The 20,077-nt window shown below is 44.0% G+C and overlaps 1 protein-coding gene across 1 annotated transcript; it reads right to left on the minus strand.

Annotated features, from left to right (window-relative positions):
• Window positions 1-102: 102 nt before the first annotated feature.
• Mrps22 (mitochondrial ribosomal protein S22) lies at window positions 103-15,463 on the minus strand. The gene is made up of 8 exons (XM_059268419.1): window positions 15,266-15,463; window positions 12,377-12,540; window positions 11,031-11,195; window positions 7,803-7,946; window positions 7,209-7,292; window positions 4,224-4,369; window positions 1,119-1,227; window positions 103-236 (listed from the first exon to the last, which is right to left on the minus strand). Exons 1-8 carry the CDS (start codon window positions 15,453-15,455, stop codon window positions 141-143), a joined length of 1,098 nt encoding a protein of 365 aa, XP_059124402.1. The 5' UTR covers window positions 15,456-15,463; the 3' UTR covers window positions 103-140.
• Window positions 15,464-20,077: the final 4,614 nt, after the last annotated feature.

Raw genomic sequence — 20,077 nt, forward strand, 5'->3', positions numbered from 1 at the left:
TGCATTAATGTGAATAGAGGAGTTCATAACCAGGCACTCAAATAGAAATTTCAGTCATCTTCATGTGCATAGAATTTGAGTAAAGTAACAAATTTTTGAGAATTTAAAAAGCAGAAAACAAATGACATTTTTAATTGTTCTCAGGATGCTGCAGAATGACTGATGACTATTTCTTGATAAGTTTGGAGTGCTAATTCTATATATGCTCCTCTCTGTGCTTCTGTTTTTGCGAAGACCTATTGAAACAAACAAAGAAAGTTCTAGAGCAACAGGATACAAGTGTATAAAGTCAGTTTTAAGGCATCATTAACATTTCTGCAGTAGGAACACAATTCCCAATAAGGTCTTTGAGTGTCACAATAATCTTGAATAGAAGCAATAAATTATGTAGCCAGAAGTATAGTATCCAACAGCTGCAGCAATACTAATTCTAAACCCCAGAATGGCTCTCATCTCTATTAACCACTTTCAGTAAAGATTAAGATCCTGACATTGCATCTCTTGCTCGAAAAAAGTAAAAACCATTACACTCGAGAAACCTAGAGAGTAAGAGCTAGAAAGCTTACTTTTTTTTTTTTTTTTAATGAAAAGTTTTGTTTGTGAGTTCATCTCTCAAAAAAAGTTTTCTCCCAAATACTACTTTTCCTGGCTTAGCAAAGAGTCAATGTGAGTACCAGTTTCTGTGCTCCTCTTAGGGGCATCGCATATCACTTCTGTCCTTAGGGTTTGAGAGGTGTGCAATTCCAAAATGATCATACAACCGAGGCTGCCCTTTTCCAGCCATGAGAATGTGCCTACACCATGGATGGGAGGAAGGCTGCTGGGTACCTGTGGGGCCTTGACTACCTCCAGTGCAGCATGGCCTTCCACTGCTCCAAAGAACGTGCTGTTCCCACTGTCTGAACCTCTCAACTACAGCTGTCAGCATGCCTACCACACCATCTAGAGTGCTGCACGACTCTCCCAAAGCCCCAACTCCAGGTAGAAAAAAAACAGGGTTTATAGTCACATTTTCAAGACCAAAAATGTCCCATGTTCACAACTGTATTATTAAATATGACCCATTTCTCGATCTTTCCTCTCAATCATCACCACAGAACTGACAAAAAAGACCATACCTTAATTAAATTTACTCCCTTAGCAGCCTGCTCTTTGGCCTCTTGAGCCGACTGGCCATCTGGATGGAGCATGTGATACAGCTGGACCAAGCTGGTGGCATCCTCAATCCTGAGAGTGAAAGGACTTATTACCAAGAGGTTCCCAATAGCCTCACGGTCCCGCAGTGTTTGCCAACTCCAAACTAGATGACACTTCAGACTTAACTCTGGTAAAGGAGAGGGTAGTTCTCTAATTCCAAAAGCATTCGAAGGGGCCAAAGGGATGGCTCAATGAGCATAAGGTACTTCTTATTGCACAAAACCAAATCCACAAAGCTATCCTCTGACCCTATGACACAGGTGAGGCAACACAGGAAGTGCCCGCCCACTTTATGAAAATATGGCTGTGTTCTTTGGGAAACGGGACATCCCTTCCCACAGGAACAGCATTCCTAGTGGCAGAGGATTTCCAGGCCAGCCCACTTAGCCAACACAAAATAGGTTGATCCAACTCAGGATACAAATTCTGCTTTATACTTTTGAGATCATTTCTAGACAATTTCTATCAGCATGAAAAATCTCTTGGCTGTCCCCAAAGCCCCAAAGCAAATAGTCACAATCTTCCCACATAGTCCATACCTTCTGCCCACTTGCACCTCAAAACTGAGGGTTGGGGAGGACATAAAAATAACCCCAACTGTTCACATTTTGACACTTGTATATTTAGCCCCTGGCTTCCAGGTGAGGAGGGAGTGGCAAGGGCCAAAGCTGTCACTCTTTCACCAGCCCCACTTTTCTTTTTTCTTTTTTTTGGTTTTTCGAGACAGGGTTTCTCTGTGTAGTTTTGATGTCTGTCCTGGATCTCGCTCTGTAGCCCAGGCTGGCCTCGAACTCAGAGATCTGCCTGGCTCTTCCTCCCCGAGTGCTGGGATTAAAGGTGTGTGCCACCACCGCAACCCTGCTGACCAGCCCTACTTTCTAAACACCTGAGCTGAGAGATGGTAGGAGTAACGAATGCCTGAAACCATGATGACCTAGTGATGTGCTCTAGGTTCACCCCATTCACTGAAAAGGCCATCTCAAGACAAGGAAGTAAATAGCTGCTCACACGGAACAAGGTTTTCTGGGACAAAAAGCTGAAATGGCCATTACCTGTCTATCATGCTTACTATAATCTCTAACAGTTCAATAAAAGGGAGCAACAAAATGTCTCTTCCCAATAAAAGATGAAAACATTTCCGTTTAAAACGTGGGCGTGCTGGCTCTATGGTTTCTATGCGTCAGAATTAGTTTTAGGACTTCATGAGGTTCATACTGAAGTTAATGCCTGTGCCTGTGTCAGTAATTTAAATGTAGCTTTACAACCACTCTAGACTCACTAAAGGTTCGAATATAACTTAAAGGATTGTGAAGTAAGTTCATGCAGAATCCTAATAGTGGACTGGTTGCTTGGTCCAATGAAAAGTGCACCCTCTACTGTCCAGCCTGGGCTTTGCAGTCAGTTCACTGTCCAGAATCGTTGGTAAAAAGCTCTCCCGGCAGGCATGAACAACTTCAGATATAAAACTCTTAAATGATAAACAGTAATAAGAGAATACCACATGTTACTACATACTGTAGCTTCAATATCTAAAACTACGCTATCACACTAAGTTCAGGATGTCTGCATTTGAGAAGCTTGAGCAAACAGTTCATAGGTCATGTACCATAGAAAAGCACAGTACTCTGATCATCCCCAACTAGGCCAGCTGGTGGGAATGAGGGAATACTGCTGCCTTCTGAACTGAATCACACTGTATGTCTGAGAAGCAAGCCAGCCGGGAAATCGTAGGAAATCTGTCCTGATGAGAAGCAATGCTGCATCTTAGGCAACATGAGGGTAACTTTTGTGTGTGATGTTCAAATTGCAAATAAGCTACTTCTGCAGTCTGAGGATGGAATGACTACTGACGCCTCTTCCTAGTCAATCTTGGAGTCCAGCAAGGGCTCACAATAGCCATGCTGGCTTCTTTCCCTGTGACTTTGGATCTTTTTCACGTCATGTGCAAAGCTATTTTCTTTTCAGTTTTATCTCAAATAGCATACTACATGTATACCTCCAAAATACTGAAATTAGTTTTAACCACAGCAATAAACTAGTCATATGACCTTTTAAGTTTACCAGTGTAGTTATTTTTATACTATACAGTAGTCTATTAACTACTGTACAATATATTTGTACAATATATATGTACAATATATTTGAAATATTTTTTACAAATGTTAATACTCTTTTTAAAAAATATCAAGAAACTCGCTCAAGGGGCTAGAGAGATGGCTCAGAGGTTAAGAGCACTGGCTGTTCTTCCAGAGGACTTGAGTTCAATTTCTAGCAACCACATGATACCTAACAGCCGTCTGTAATGAGATCTGGTGCCCTCTTCTGGTATATAGACAGACTGTATACATAATAAATCTTTAAAAAAAGAAAAAGAAAGAAAGAAACTTGCTCAACTAAAGGTACCAACCATCAATCTACTTTTGTTTTTGTTTTTAGACAGGGTCTGACTAAGACCAGTCTGCCCTCAAACTCAGAGATCCTCCCACTTTGTACCCATGCACCACTACACCCAGGCAGACCTCAAATTGTAAAGACGTGCATACCTACACAGCACAGCATGATAAATTATGTTTGTTATTTTTCAGCTAGAAACTTGGAAACACATCAACTTGAAAATAATTTTTTTGAAACCTTAGAAACCTCTCAAAAGCATGGGCCATTTAAAGTTAAACACGTCTACTGGAAGCCCTATGGGTAGGGTAGTTCTGCCAGAAAATAAGGACCCACAAGATCTTACATCTACTTCTTTACAATTTCCGTGTAATGTCCTCTAGTGCCTGGAAAACCTGATACCCAGGAATACTGGCAAGAAAGGGTAAAAAACCCAATCTACTATTAAGATCCAAAGTCACAATTTTTTTCTAACATTCTCTGATCATATAACAAAAACAAAGCCTAGAAAAACAAATCTAAATGGAGATGAGTGCAAACTTCCATTTATCACTGGACAATACATTGCAATTGGGAAAATACTGATTTACTATTGGGCAATAAACAATTATTTTAATTATTCAGATCATACTTACAAGTCTCTCTGGATCTGATCGATGAGCAAACCGTCAATCTTTTTTTTATTTACAAAATACCAAGCCATTCCACCAAAGTGTCTTGTTGACCGTAAAAGCTCATACTTTCCATGTCGGTCTATATCTTCATAGGTCTGATGATGAACCTATCCACATAAAATGCACAGGAAAATCCAGTGAGCAGCATCACATGGTTCAGAGAACTAGCAGGAATGCTGCCACAAGTCAGGGCAACCAGGTCTGCCTGCAAGCTGCACGCTACTTCCCCAGCCTCACTCAGTCAAGTCTTTGCCCACTGTGCAGGACATGAGTATGATCCCCAGAACCCACATAAAAACCATGTGTGGTGGGCACAGTGGTATTTCCAGTGAGGGCAAGATGGATCCCTGGAAGCTACTACAATGGAAGCTAGCCTAGCCAACCAAGCGAAGTTACAGGCCCATGAGAGACCTCATCTCAAAACAGAGAGAGTACATGAAGAACCCAAGGTTGTCCTCTGACCTGTACACAGGAAAAGAGCGTTTGTCTACATGACAGCAAATCTGTGCCTTCCCTACTACAGAGTGTGTGGCAGCCTAGAGCAAATCATAGCAAATACTAAAAAAGCTTTGTCAATTACTCTTGAGCAGCTAAGCAATCTTAAGCAAGCACCAATCCAATATATTATGACCATTAGTGATGACCAAAAAAATCTCTTATCTCTGGGGAGAAATTAGGGTTTTTTTTTTAAACTGTTCTTTCCCTATCACAACTCCCCTACCCTACCAGCTCATCCATGCCATCTGACAGTCTGTCAGTTTTCCTTCCAGACAAATCTTCCTAAATGAGGGCATTTCTGTCCAAAACTTTGCTTTTTGTTGTGTGTGTGCAGGTATGTGTGTCTTCTTTGAACAACAAGGTCCCCAGGGTCCCCCAGTCTCTGCCCCCTTCAACAGGGGTTACAGATGTGCACCAACTCACCTGGTTTTTATATGGGTGCTGGGAATCTGCACTCAGGTCTCAGGCTTGCAGACAAGCACTTTACCTACTAAGACCTCTTTTCAGCCCTGTCCAAAGGTTTTAAAACTGCTTGATGAAGACCATGTTCCTCACCCAGCACTGAGGTCACATGTGATACAGCCCATCCACCTTGAACCATTCCCCTACAAATCCACTATATGTACAAACCAGATGTTTGGCCACATCTCAAGCTTACTTGATTATTTTCTACCTACTGTTTAGTCTGTCCTCTCTGAAACAGCCCTATTCTCCAAACATCTCTCTCTCACACTGTTCCTGGCCCTTCTAGAACTCTTTTCAAGACCCCTGTGAAGCCTTTCCTGAGAGCACTCTTATTCTGAACATTTCTGGCTAGAATCGACAGTTATCTGCACACTGTCTTACTCCAGCACTTCACTGCTGGAGTGCAGGCCTTGCTGTCAGGCAATCCTAGTTCCTGGCATCAGCTGTGCTACCCACAGCAACACTGCCCACCAAACCTAACTGAGCTGCACTTTACACACAGCACCCCACACACCGCACTCTGACTGACAAATGTTGGTGGATAACTGTTCCTATAAGGAGAAGGAGAGGAGAGAAAAGGAAAAGAGAAATATAATGGAAAAGAGAAAAGGCTTTGCCATCATGGGTCCTAACCAACCATAACAGTAGTGCAACTCAGAACAAGCTACTTCACTCTCCAAGCCTAACTTCCCTCATTCTTTTTTTTTTTTTTTTTTAAAGATTTATTTATTTATTATGTATACAGTGTTCTGTCTGCATATACACCTGCAGGCCAGAAGAGGGCGCCAGATTTCATTACGGATGGAGGGCGCCAGATTTCATTACGGATGGTAGTGAGCCACCATGTGGTTGCTGGGAATCGAACTCAGGACCTCTGGAAGAACAGGCAGTGCTCTTAACCGCTGAGCCATCTCTCCAGCCCCTTCTCTCATTCTTAAAGGTGGTTGAAAGCATAAAATACATGTCAACAATCTCTGAAGTCTCTAAAAGGAAGATAGGACCCCACAACAACAACCCTACCCAGTCCAGAATGATGCCATGGTACTCACAAACATTACTCAATAATCAATCTTGGACTAAAAACTCTCCAAGATAATTCCATAATAAGATGATTCATCATACTACACTTCTAGCCAGAATCTCAGACAACCTTACCCATTACTCTGAGACTGGCTGTAGAATCTACAGTTAGTCCAACTGAGACTTGACTATCTGAGGTTTCTTGCAGGACCCCACAGAGATACTGTCGCCTGAACAGCAGGAAGTAATTCTAAGAAAATGACACCCCTTTTCCCCAAAGGTTTCATGTTTCTAAAGGTTATGGATAATGGTTATAGGGTTGGGGATGGAAGAAAACATTGGACTCGGTATTCCCCTTAAGAAAAGAATAAAAGAGGAATGGATAGGTATAGGATATTAAGGTAGATTATTATATACACTAGTAAACTGATTTAGCCTTAGATATCAGCCTTAGATAAATTACGCTGTTATGGATTCTTGTGTATTGATACAAATGTAAACTATTTTTATGTTCTTATTCCAGATAATTTGTATATTGATATAAATACAAAACCATATTTGTTGTAATGTACACATACTTCTACTCTTATTTGAAATATTTGTATATTGATACAAATGTAAAATTTTATTTGTCAAAAAAAAAAAAAAAAATACATGTCTATACTCAATGAATTTCCAGGTAAGTCCCTTTCCTATAACCTTCAGCAAAGCCAGTAGCAGAAATCAAGTGCTACATTAAAAAAACCTTTAGAGGCTGGGCAGTAGTGGCGTACACCTTTAATCCCAGCACTTAGGAGGAAGAGACAGGCAGATCTGAGTTTGAGACCAGCCTGGTTTACAGAGGAAGTTCCAGAACAGCCAGGGCTACACAGAGAAACCATGTCTCGGAAAAAAACAAACAAACAAAAACCTTTTGCATACCTATATTTAAATCCCATTTTGGAAACTATTAAATACACTTACCTTGATATACTCAGTGGAATCTGGCTCAAACTGGGCAACACAGAGATTGAGGACATCAGCATGCCGGTCTTGGCTGTACATGGTCTAAAACCACAAAGCAAAATGGAAGTCAGACGAGATATAAGTTTACCACTTGTCCTGACACCTTGTCAGGCCTATCCACATACAGGATACCTATGTGCCTATCAAGAGCATAAAGGGAGCTGGATGTGGTGGCGCAAGGTTTTAATCCCAGCATTGGGGAGATAGAGGCAGGCAGATCTTTGTGAATTCGAGGTCAGCCTGGTCTATATAGTGAGTTCCAGGACAGACAAAGCTACATAGTGAGACCCTGACTCAAAAAAAACAAAGTAAATAAATTTTAAAAAGCATACAGAAACAGCACAGGCTTTGTAAATGCCACACTTGGATTCAAATTAACTGTATGAGAACCCTGTCAAGTTACTACTACATCAGTACCTGTGTTCACCATGATGAACCCTGTCGAGTTACTACTACATTAGTACCTGTGTTCACCATGATGAACTGCTTGCAGCACCGGAGCCCACTGCTTCAACAAACAAAGGATCATCACGGAAATGGAATCCACCATACCTTAAGGTTTTCATCTTTGAAAATTACTGGTGGCAAAACTCTACGACCTTCTTTCGGGAAATAAATTTGTATCACCCGGTCCCGTTCTTCCCAAGAAGCTTTACGTAGTGTGCCACTTGGTTCTCTAACAACAATAAAACGTTCCTGAAACAGAAAGCAACCAGAGATGAGTTGTGAAGACTTCTGTTCATCTCTTGTGATAGCTAATACGACCAACTTGGAAGGATTTAAAATCACCATGGAGACAATTTGTGGGGTGTGTCTGAGGCATTATGTAGATTAGGTTGAGATAGGAAACCCACCCTAATGTGGGCAGCATCATACATGAGCTGAGTCCTGGACTGCATCAGGGAAAAGTGAGTGAGTGAGCTCCAGCATTCATCCTTCTGCTTCCTGACTGTGGATGCAATGTGACCAGAAGTTGGCCCACAGATAAAGTCACAACTAAATCCTTTCTTCTAACCACAAACATGGATGACCAGAATGAGAAATGTGGGTCACTTTTCTAACCCCAGCATTCGGCAGCACTATACTGTAGTCAGCTGGCCCAACTCTACAGCACTCTTGACAGCTGCTGTATAATAAGCTGCTGCATTTAGTCAATAGACTGCTCTTGTAAACTGGCAATCAAGGGAACTAAATGGAAGCAATAATGTCTGACTGAAAATGATTGGCAAAACTTCCTGTGGTTTTACTAAAAAGTGGAAAATCCACTGGGAAGTTAGGGTTTTGTTTTTTTTTTTTTGCAGTGGTGGCACATAACTTTGATCTCAGCACTCGGGAGGCAGAGACAGGGAGAATCTCTGAGTTCAAGGCCAGTCTGGTCTACAGACCGAGTTCCAGGACAGCCAGGGGTACATAGTGAGACCCTGTCTCAACAACAACAACAAAAACAAACAAGCAAACAAACAAACAAAAAACCCACCTAAGATAAAACCACTCTACCTTGCTCAACTCTAAGTGGGACAACTATACTACAGTTCTCCAAGGCTCAGGGACCAAGACTGAAGAGGGGACAGAAAGAATGTAAGAGCCAGATGGTGAGGAGAGCTGTGATATGCTGCCTCCAGGACATGACGTGGCTTTTGCACTCATGAAATCCTTACAACTGTAGCTACCTGCATTAGATCTACACAAGCATTAAGAGCAGGCCAGTGAACATTTCATCATGGACAGGGAGGGGCATAAGAGGCTCCACTCCTTCCCTGAGCATCTTTCTTTGTTATAGTTACTACTGCTGTGATAAACACCATGACCAAGAAGCAAGTTGGGGAGAAAAGGGTTTATTCGGCCACCTCTGGATACAGCTTCTTTGTGCTGACTCTAAGAAAACACTTCCCTGAAGGTTTCACCTCAGTGATGCTGGTCTCAATCACTGCTAGTTTCTCAGCTCCAGCTGACCAGCATCAATTGTCCCAGTAAAGCAAAGTGGTGCTGTTCTCTTGTTAATTATGACTGATTCTTTGGCCCCAGCTGATGAGAACTATAGATTCTTAATTTAAAATATGCAACGGCCCCCATAGAATCTTTACTTGATTCTCAAACTTCACAAACCAGGCCTCCATCCTCTGTACTGCTCTCAACATTCTTATCTTTCAGGCTCCTATAGAACAGCTCACTGAACTCTGAACACTCAATGGCTTTTCTAGCCCCAAGTTCCAAAGTCCTTCTACAGTCCTCCCCGAAACAACATGGTCAGGTTTGTCACAGCAATACCTCACAATTCTGATACCAATTTCTGTCTTAGTTAGGGTTTCTAATACTGTGATAAACGCTATGACCAAAGCAAGTTGGGAAGAAAAGGGTTTATGTGGGTTACACTTTACATCACAGTTCATCATCAAGGGAAGCCAAGGCAAGAATTCAAAAGGGCAGGAACCTGGAGGTAGGAACTGATGCAGAGCCACAGAGAGGTGCTGCTTACTGGCTTGCTCAGTCTGCTTTCTTAGAGAATCCAGGACCACCAGCCCAGGGATGGCATCACCCACAATGGGCTGGGCCCTCCCCTATCAGTCACTTATTAAGAAAATGACCTACAGGCTTGCCTACAGCCAGAAGTTATGAAACCACTTTCTCAACTGAGGCTCCCTCCTCTCAGATGACTCTAGCTTGTGTCAAGTTGACATGAAAACTAGCCAGCACAGTGTCTATTACTGTTATGACTGTTAGGGAAGAGAGAGGCGTCCGTTTCGTCAGGGTTCTGGACACTGACAAAGTTGCCCTGGCTTCAGTAAATACCCTCTCACTCAAGCTCATGCAAGCAACCCCAATGAACTCAGTGGATCACACAAATACAAACGAGAAAAAAGAAGAACAACTTCTTGAGGTGAAGAAGGACTTAAACAGGAATGGGAGTAAGAGAGGAGACTAGAGGCTGAAAATGACTACAGTGCATTACATACATGTATGACGCTGTTAAAGAATATTCTTAAAACTAAAGGAAAAAGGGGGGTGCCATGACCCCCCATCCCCCCACACACACACACACACAAGAAAACACCAAACAATCTTCTCCTGAAGTTTCAGCAAAGGAAATCAGTACATCCTAGGTGAAAAGAACACCTTTCGCTCACTATCTTGCAGTTTCTGTCCACTGCTGTCTGCCTGCCTACACTCGCCTTATGTCTCAGCACATGTGTCTTAGGGTGTCTATTGCTGTGATAAAACACCATGACCAAAACAACATGGGGAGGAATGGGTTTATTTCATCTTCCAACTCTCAGGTCACACACAATCCACCACTGAAGGAAGGAAGGGCAGGAATGTGGAAGCAGGAACCAAAACAAAGGCCATCAAAGTGTGCTACTTATCATCTTGCTTAGCCTGCTTTCTTATAGCATCCAGGACCACCAGCCCAGGGTGGCACCACCCACCATGAGCTGTGTCCCTCTACATCCATTACCAATCAAGAAAAGGTACCACAGATTTGCCCACAGGCCAATCTGATGGGGCATTTTCTCAATTTAGGCTCCCTCTTCCACAATGACTCTAGTTTGTGTCCAGTTGACATAGAACTAGCCAGCACAACATGTCTCTGGTACCAGCCCCAATACCCTAAGTCCACAGTATGTAAAGAAATGCTAACAACATGATGCGGGCCTGCCAGCATTTCTTGCCTCTTCAGAGGTACTCTGCTTTAGAAGCTTCAGAGAGGGATGTCACATCATCCCTCAGATCCATCTCCATGTGGTATTATTAAGATTATTCTGTAATCTAGCATATACTCACCCGATGTGGTATGTCATACGATATATCAGTAAACACGTATTTGTTTGTTTCTGTTCCTTCCAAAATCTTATCCTCAGCTAATACGTCATTTATTGGCGTTCGTTCTTCCAGAACTGGTGGCATCTTTAATCGTACTTTAGCTGCTTCAATTGCCAGTCTAGTCGCCTAAAGAAATAAAATATCTCTTACGGAAAGCAGTAGTGTCCAAAAGGATCATCTGATAAAAGCAGGCACTCATCAAAAATGCTGATGACTACCAAGAAAAGCAGCTGCAGCCATGAATCCGAGAGTGAGAGCCAAACCTGGACCGGTGGGGCCTGGCCTTTCCTGTGGTGTGACAGGACACCAGCCCCCACTTACCCATTATCTAAGCAGCACAGGAATGCTGAGAGCCAGGCTGCACGGGATTCCTGGAACACAGCAAGCCTGTATTTAGTCAGTGTTCACTATGTGCCAGACATCATTCAAATACTCCAACTGGGTGCTGGAGAGATGGCTCAGAGCACCTGGATTCGGTCCCCAACACCTACATGGTGGCTCACGACCATTTGTAACTCCAGTTCCAAAGGTCCAGTGCCCTCTTCTGACTTCCATGGGCACCAGGCATGCATGTGGTGCACCTACATATATACAGGCACAACCCATGCACATAAAACAAAGGAAGTCAAATGTACTGGCTTCACTCAATGCTCCAAACCTACAGGAGCCTGGTGCTGTTATTAACATCTCTATTTGATGGGAAACAGAGTTACAGACAGGAAGTACTAGGAGCTGCAGCACTGGAGTCTGAACTGAGTGCCAAAGCCTCCACTCTCAACGACACTGCCTTATTCACCTTATCGGCAGTGATGTCCTTTGGGGAGAAAATGACGTCTCACTCTCCTTCCAATACGCTATTGGGTAGTGCAGCTACTGCTGAGTCAGAAGTATGTCCATGTCTCACATAGTCATACAGCAGTGTATTCATTCCATAGAGGACTCAGACTCTGCTACCTGGAAGAGGGTGCTGTTCAGCAGCTTTCTAATTTCACCAAACCTGCAGCTCCAAAGCAGTTCATGGCAGAAGTTTCTCAAGGAAGGGAGCTGGAGCAGGCAAGATGAAAGATGAGCAGGCTGGTTTGGGGCAGGGAGGAGCTTAGCCTAGACACTAGACTTGACCCCAGTCTGCTCAGTTATGGTCACGTCCCTGCTCCTCTCTGCCTCCCTACTCACATTCCTCAATTCTGGGCCTGCTTCACCCTCTCGCCCCTGCCTATGGAGGAACGGCACTGACATCTGCAGGGGACTCTGAGTTTTATTGAATGTGGAAAGAAAGGTATTCTGCCAATACTCTGGGGAGGACACACCTCTTCCAACTGTGCCTGGGTCATTAACTTATAGGTCGGTGGCTTCAGTGGTTGCACAGCAGGCTTGAAAGTCTTCTTCAAGTCCAGGCCTGTCATCTTGGTGAGGATACTCTGGACTTCCTCATCCATAAATGCAGGTTTCTTGACTTCTGAGCTACCAGATTCTGTTAAAATAGATTCCAGTAATAAGAAGACAACAATGGCAAGCCGAGACTTCTGAACGGGAAGTGAACAATAAAAACCGTTTGTACAGGACACACCTCAGAATTACATGATGCTGAGAGCTATGATCCTCCCATTTATCAACTTGCATTCAAATTCCCTGAGCATTCACCACAACATGCAGACAGTCTGCCAAGAAGATGCTCTACTACAGGGAACAACCTGAAAAATGAAGATGACAAGAACTGCTACCTTTCACAGACTCGTCTCTTCGTTTTTAGTTGGTATTTGGAGATGATGCAAACAGAACCCAGGACCTGGCACACAGCACTATCAGTAAGCTACACTTCAGCCCTCAGACCCGCTTCCTAAAAGCCAGACATAGCACGCCCACAAAAGTCCTAACACTCCAATTTTATAAAGGAGTGCACCAAGGCTAACCTAAGGATAACTAGCCATTAAGAACAGAGGAAGAGCCGGGCGGTGGTGGCGCACGCCTTTAATCCCAGCACTCGGGAGGCAGAGGCAGGCGGATCTCTGTGAGTTCGAGGCCAGCCTGGGCTACCAAGTGAGTCCCAGGAAAGGCGCAAAGCTACACAGAGAAACCTTGTCTCGAAAAACCAAAAAAAAAAAAAAAAAGAACAGGGGAAGGACTGAGCAGGGTTCACTGGTTCTACAGCCTCAAGCACTTCCAATCTAAGTTCAGCTCTGGCTCATGCAGTTTGCCTCTTCCTTTGCCTCACAAAGGGCCATCTGTTCCTAGGCTCCTCTTGGCCATCAGTCCTACAGATGCTGGTGTCTTATAGGATCCTGATCTATTTCCTTTTCTCCCATTCATCTTCTCACTGGGTGCTTTCCTAGCTTCCTGTGGCTTATATCTATCTGCTCTAAAATCCCAATCTCTAGCCAAGATCATCTACATCCACTACTCAATGGACGTCTGGCCTGTACTACAATACCACCAAACCATAACCACCACCACCCAACTTTTTCTTGTCTCATTCCTGCTTTCCCTACTGTTCCCTATCACAGCACCATCCATCGGGTCAGTCAGTCCAGAACCTTAAAATTATTCCTGCCTTCTTCCATGCCCACCACACCCAGACAAAAAAAAAAAGCAATTCAAATGACAGGAGTGATTAGTATTAACATATATGAGATATTTACTGTGCAGTACTTACTGAGCTAAATATATACCATAGTTAACCCTCACACCAAGCCTACCTATAAAGTAATACTACAACTATCCCCCTTTTACAAAGAGGAACATGAATACAGCATTTGAGTTAACCGTCATAAGTCTCTTCTTAGCTCTGTTTCCCACTGTCACTACTCTGCTCAAGGCCATTCTTATCCCTTACCTTGGCTTCCCTGCCTCTTTTCTGACCTCACTATAAACCATTCCTACAAAAAGAGTACTTGAGGGTAACCTGCTGAAAATGCAATCAAGATGACATTCATGTTTAAAACTCAGTGACTGTTTGACTGTGTCCCCCACTAGGAGATTTATTCTCTGTCTTAGTTAGGGTTTCTATTGCTGCGATAAACACTATGAACAAAACCAAGATGGGGAGAAAAAGGTTTATCTGGCTTATGCTTCATCATCACTGTTCATCACGGAAGGAAGTAAAGACAGGAACTCAAATAGGGCAGGACCTGATGGGCCATGGTGGGGTGCTGTCCACTGGCTAGCTCAGCCTGCTTTTTTTTATAGAACCCAGGACCATCAGCCCACAGATAGCCCTACCCACAATGGACTGGGCCCTCCCCCATCAATCACTAATTAAGAAAATGCCTTACAGCTGGAGCTTATGGAGGCATTTTCTCAACTGAGGTTCCCTCCTTTCAGATAACTCTAGCTGGTGTCAAGTTGACATAAGACTAGCCAGCACATTCTCCGAAGACCAAAACCCTGTTTTATTCTTCCAGGCACCCACAAGCTCTCCAGAGTGTCCAGTAACAACAGGTGCTCAGCACCAACTCCCTCCAGACAATCTCACTCACCTACCCAGCTCTAGTTTTCATTTTTACTCGGATGCTCTTCAATTTGTATCTAACTGTGTATTAAACCTGGAATAACAAAGGCACCCCAAATTCCATACAAAACAAGGATAATTCTGCCTTCTTTGCTGTTTTTCATTTTCATTTGACCTACTCGCCAATCCCAACTCAAACAAACTCTGCTCCTACCACTAACATTCTCTAGCTTGGCACTGCTCTCCATTCAACTGCTTACCATCGAAACCTGTAAACTTACTCAGGCATTATGAATCCTAACTCCAAAACACCTGCGTTCACTTTCTTCTCTATACTTCTGCTTCTTATGCTGTCCCTCCGTTTGGAACGCTTATTTTCACCTTTTAGTATGGTCAGCCAGATCAGCTTTGGCTGTATTTTCCCCGTAACCCATCCCTGTGCGTCCCTAGTTTGAAAGTCTCTTAGGTGAGCCCCCGACGCAGCCGGGATCACCGTGCTGTCATTCGCCCCTGGACTAGGAGAGAACCCGTCAGTCTTATAGCATGTCCCAAGCTAGTGGAGCGCTTTGCAATGAGCGGACCGCAAGCACAACTGGCTGAGTGAATGAATGAATAAAGGAAGAAGGCTCAGAGAAGCTCTGCAAGGATAGACGGAAACCGACTGGGTCTAAGAACCCGCCGCGCAGTATTCTCCGGCTACAGCAAGCACTAGGTCTCCCAGACGCCCGGCGGAGCTCTAGCGGTCACTCACCGGCCTCGGAGCTGAGCGGGCGGCAGGGCTGCCCCACCTCGAAGGGCTGGGGCCGCGTCGCGAGCAGAGCATCGGGGTGGCGCTGGGCTGCGGCCCGAGTACAGACCCTCTGTGCTCGCCGACAGCCCAACTGGAACCTCCACAACGACAGCGGAGTCCTGAGAGCAGCCATGATTACCCGCCGCTCCATGCGCCGGAATCGATTAGATCGACTTCCGGCTCTCGAGCCTTCGTACAGCATGCTGGGAAATGTAGTCTGGGTGGAGGCAACGAGCAGTTTTGAAACTGATACAACCCAAGACTTCGTACAAGAAAGAGGATCGCTGTATGGGATGAGCTTTGAGACAGTCTCACACTGCAGTGTAGGCTGGCCTAGAAATAATTATGTAGCCCAGGTTGGCCTCGAACCCACAGCAATCTGCCCTCTGGTTACAGATGTGGGGACTGAATTTTTAAAATTACCTTTTTATTAATTTTGTGTGTGCGTGCGCGTGACCGTGTGTGTGGAGGTCAGAGGATAACCTGGGAGAGTCACTTCTCTCCTTCCAGAGATGAAACTCCAGTTAGGTTTGGTAGCAGATTCTGTGCCGGCTGAGCCATCTCACTGGTCCCTATTTGCTTATTGTTTGTTTAATCTTAGTTTTCTCATTTATATAAGAGAAATATTAAGAGAAATGTTAAGAGCACATACATTAAAAAACAAGGGTTTGGAGTATCACTCAGCAGTAGTAGAGTACTTGCCCAGCATGTGTGAGGCCCCACGTTCAGTTCCCAGCAATATACATACAAGGCCACCACACACACACACACACACACACACACACACACACACACACACACACTCGCATGCAAAACCCCACAAACTGCTTATTCACAAAAGTAGATGTTTGAGTCTCTTGCTATGTGTAGAGTTAAAGGTTTTTGCTATATGCTCCTTTTCTTTTTGTCTTTTTATGGTTCTAAATAATAGATTTGCATTGCCTGCCTAGATCTTTTCTCCTACCTGCAGGTTTAAATCCAATTGCTTGTGGATCTTCTTTCAAACCTGTCACATACCCCAGATATTAGCTCTTCATTTTGAGTCCATAACCACTACCACATTATACACATATCATTCCTTCCCTTTATAAGCCATAATTTCTGATCATTTTCGTTATTATCTGCTTATTTTTCTCACCACATGATGGTAATGCCTTTACATATTTTATTATAGTATTTAATCTGACCTAGTACAGCTTATATCCAGAGCAAACATTTGTTGAGTGGAAGAATGGATGGATGGATGGATGGATGGATGGATGGATGGATGGATGAATGATGGATGGATAGATGGGTGGATGGATGGATGGATGGATGGATGGGTGGGTGGATGGATGGATGATGGGTGGGTGGGTGGATGGATGGATGGATGAATAGATGGGTGGATGGATGGATGGATGGATGGATGATGATGGATGGGTGGGTAGATGGATGGGTGATGGATAGATGGGTGGATGGATGGATGGATGGATGGATGGATGGGTGGATGGATGGATGGATGGGTAGATGTGTGAATAATTTCATTCTGCTCTTTCCCAGCTGCCTAGGGAGTGCAAGTCTTCTCCTTCCCTAGATTATGCTGTCTAAGAACTTTGCCCAAGACCTGGCAAAAGAAAGTTGTTGAGTAAACATTTGTTCAAATTACCTGGATAGAGAGACCTAATTTCTACTCTCGCCTGTTTTCTTCCCCACTCACCATTGTGAAAATTCATCATACAAAATGGAGTCATTCCTAGCATTCCCCACCATGAAGGGATCTAGGACCACAGAAAACACTATAGTCATGCACACCTCAAAAGCTGTTTCACAAAACCAATCCACTCACAAAGGCTGTCCTTCTCCTTTAAGAGAAGCTTTACTTAGCAACTAAGAACAGAGCTGCTGTGACCATTAGACTGGCTGTACATAGTATTCCTGCTGCTTGCCAGCTTTCTTAAGAATAACCGCCCCCCCAAAGAAACCACCTCCCTAATTTCAAAGTGATTGAAATTGATTGTCTAAGTAAAACGCATGACTTTTTCTTTGTTGTTGAACTTATCAGAGATCACCTTAGTTTACACAGGTATGCCCCAGTTTCTTCTCATCCTAATCTTTGTTTGTTCCCAAATAAAAATTCCTTTTTTTTTTTTTTTGGAAATTCATGCTTGTATTCTGTTTGAGTTTTAAAGGATTATTTATTTATTTGTAAATGTGAGTTTATGTGGATGTCTATGTGCCCTCCTCTATTACCCATTTGCCTATTCATTTTGCAGCAGGGTCTCTCTTACACCCGGAACTCATGCTTTCTTGGATAGTCTGGAAGCCAGTAAGCCCCAGTGATACTCTTGTCTCCACCCTTTTCCATCTTTGATGAGGGGCATACATGGATGTCCACCTTGTTACACAGATGCTGGAATCTGAATTCTGGTCCTCATGCTTGTACAGCAAGTGCCCTTAACTCCTGAGCCATCTCTCCAGCCCTCTGAAGTTGACAACATTATAAGCTCTGCTATTTGAATATTGGAGGAAGAAAGCCCTGGGCATGGCCTTAATTCGGGTAAGAGCTGCTTATCTCCCCCAACACTCTTGACTCTATGTAGTAACAAGTGTCAAGAGAGTGAGACTGAAGGCATGCAGGGGGCTCCCATCTCAAGCCTTTTCTCAGCGAATTGACCCTCTGCTTCCTTCCCATAGGCACTGATAAGAGAAAGACCTAAGTGGTTATTTTTTCTCTATCCTGGTGTCTTCGTTACCATTCTATTGCTGTGAAGAGATACAATGACCAAGGCAACTCCCATAAAAGAAAATGTTTTTATTGGGGACTTACTTACAGTTTTAGGGGGTTAGTCCTTGATCATTATAACATGAAGCAGACAGGCATGGTGCTGGAGCAGTAGCTGAGAGCTTTGCATCCTGATCTGAAGACAGCAGGTGTGAGAGCCCAGCTCCAACCTGCTCCCACCTTTCTAAGAGTTCTTGGGTGGAGGAGAGAGGAGTGAGGAAACGATAGATGGAGAGATAGAAAGAGAAGATAAGAAAGACAGAAACACAGGATGACTGCGGGAGGGCCTGGGTCGATACCCAGCCACCCAGTCCTTTATTAAAAAAGGGCTTTTTATAATATGCCAAGGGGAGAGGCCAAAGATCTCCCCCTTGCAAGATCAAAGCACACCATACAGCCAAATGTAGACCCTTCCAAACACCTGGTAAACATGCCCATGGCCAAATTATCTCCCTATGCAGCCCTGCTGGCTAAAGCAAGCTTAGATTCTCTGACCCTGAGTAAGGTCTCACTAGGAAGCCTCTGTGGGCAGAGAAAAGAGACAGGCATGGACTTGGCATGGGCTTTTAAAACCTCAAAGCCCACCACCAGTGACACACCTCCTCCAACATGGCCACACCTCCTAATCCTTCTCAAACAGTTCCACTAACTGAGGACCAAGCATTCAAATATATGAGCCTATGGGGGCCATTCTCATTCAAACCACCACACCTGGGGAACCCTATGAATGGACAATAGGTGGACACTAATGCAAGAGGAAATGAGTCCAGTAGTTGCTGTATTAACTGCACATGGCACTGTAACAGATTAGAACACATTTGGTGGGTTAGAATAGCAGAAATGTACTCTATCAAATTTATGCATGTCAGAAATCCAATGTCAGTATTCAATGGCTGAAATCAAAGCACAGCAGACCCCTGCTCCTCTCAGGGGACATCGGGTAGAATCTGTCCCCATCTCTCCCACCTGTTCATGACTGCAAGTATTCTTGATTTGTGGCTGTATCACTCCTGTTTCCACCTCTAACTTCACCTTTGCCCCTTTGGTTGTATCAATGCCGAATTTCTCTTTGCCCCTCTCTAAGGATATATATGATTCCCTTTGAGTCCCATGCTGATGGTCCAAAATAATCTCCCCATTTTGAGATCTTTAACTTAACCACTCCTGCAAATGCTCTATTTTCATACTACAGTCACAAACTCCAGGGATAGGAAGTACTTATCTTTGATGGGGGTGTGGGTAAGTAAGAGAGATGGTTTTTAGCCTACTCAACTGAGCATGCACCAAGAAGATTTTCTCTCATTAATCCAAATGAAGAGACACAGAAACTATAGTTGATGGTAGAAACTTGAAGTAAATAGAGCTTGGGAAATGTCAGCCTTTTCCAGCAATGTGCTCAGTGACGAGTCAGTAGAGAAAGCCAGTCTGCAGAGAAAGGAAACAGATCTCAGAAGCAGAGAGGGAGATTGTTTGGGAATGGATGGGAAAGGTGCTGCCCTGCCCAGAGAGCACCTCCCCCCCAAAAATCTGGGGCTCTGGCTGTTATGGTAGGAAATCTCTGTTCCCTCTTTGTTTCATGGGGTGAAGGAGGACACAGAGTCTTCTAGAAATGGCACAGACTCTTCTGGGAAGGGAGAAGCAGAGAAGAGTGTCTGTGAGAATGTAGGGTTGGTGGAGCCACTTCCCAGCCCCCTGGCATTATCTGCCTATCTCTAGTTTTCCACAGGAAACCGTGTCTGTTCTACCAGCATCCACTGAACTACATTTCCACATTTGCCAGCCAAGGCTACATCTGTCTGTGGTGACAGATACACACTATGTCCTATAGTCCTGGGGCATACATGACAAAGGTACCAAAGCTGGATCCTTCTGGCCACCCGGTTGCAGGTGACTGAAGCCTAGAGAACCATCCATGTATGTCACAGCCATCATGGACATAATCTGTAATAGATGATGCTTGGTTCCTCTGATCCCAAGAGCTGGCTGTTGTCAGGTTTGGTATGTGGAACATT

This window comes from Peromyscus eremicus, chromosome 7, assembly GCF_949786415.1.
Source record: "Peromyscus eremicus chromosome 7, PerEre_H2_v1, whole genome shotgun sequence".
NCBI lineage: Eukaryota > Metazoa > Chordata > Mammalia > Rodentia > Cricetidae > Peromyscus > Peromyscus eremicus.

Coding starts and splice junctions, on each gene's coding strand:
- Mrps22 (XM_059268419.1), bottom strand. CDS start 15,455: ATGGAGCGGCGGGTAATCATGGCTGCTCTCAGGACTCCGCTGTCGTTG. Junction 7,293..7,802: donor TCAAAGATGAAAACCTTAAG/GTATGGTGGATT, acceptor TTGTGGTTTTAG/ACCATGTACAGCCAAGACCG. Junction 4,370..7,208: donor ATTCCACTGAGTATATCAAG/GTAAGTGTATTT, acceptor TTATGTGGATAG/GTTCATCATCAGACCTATGA.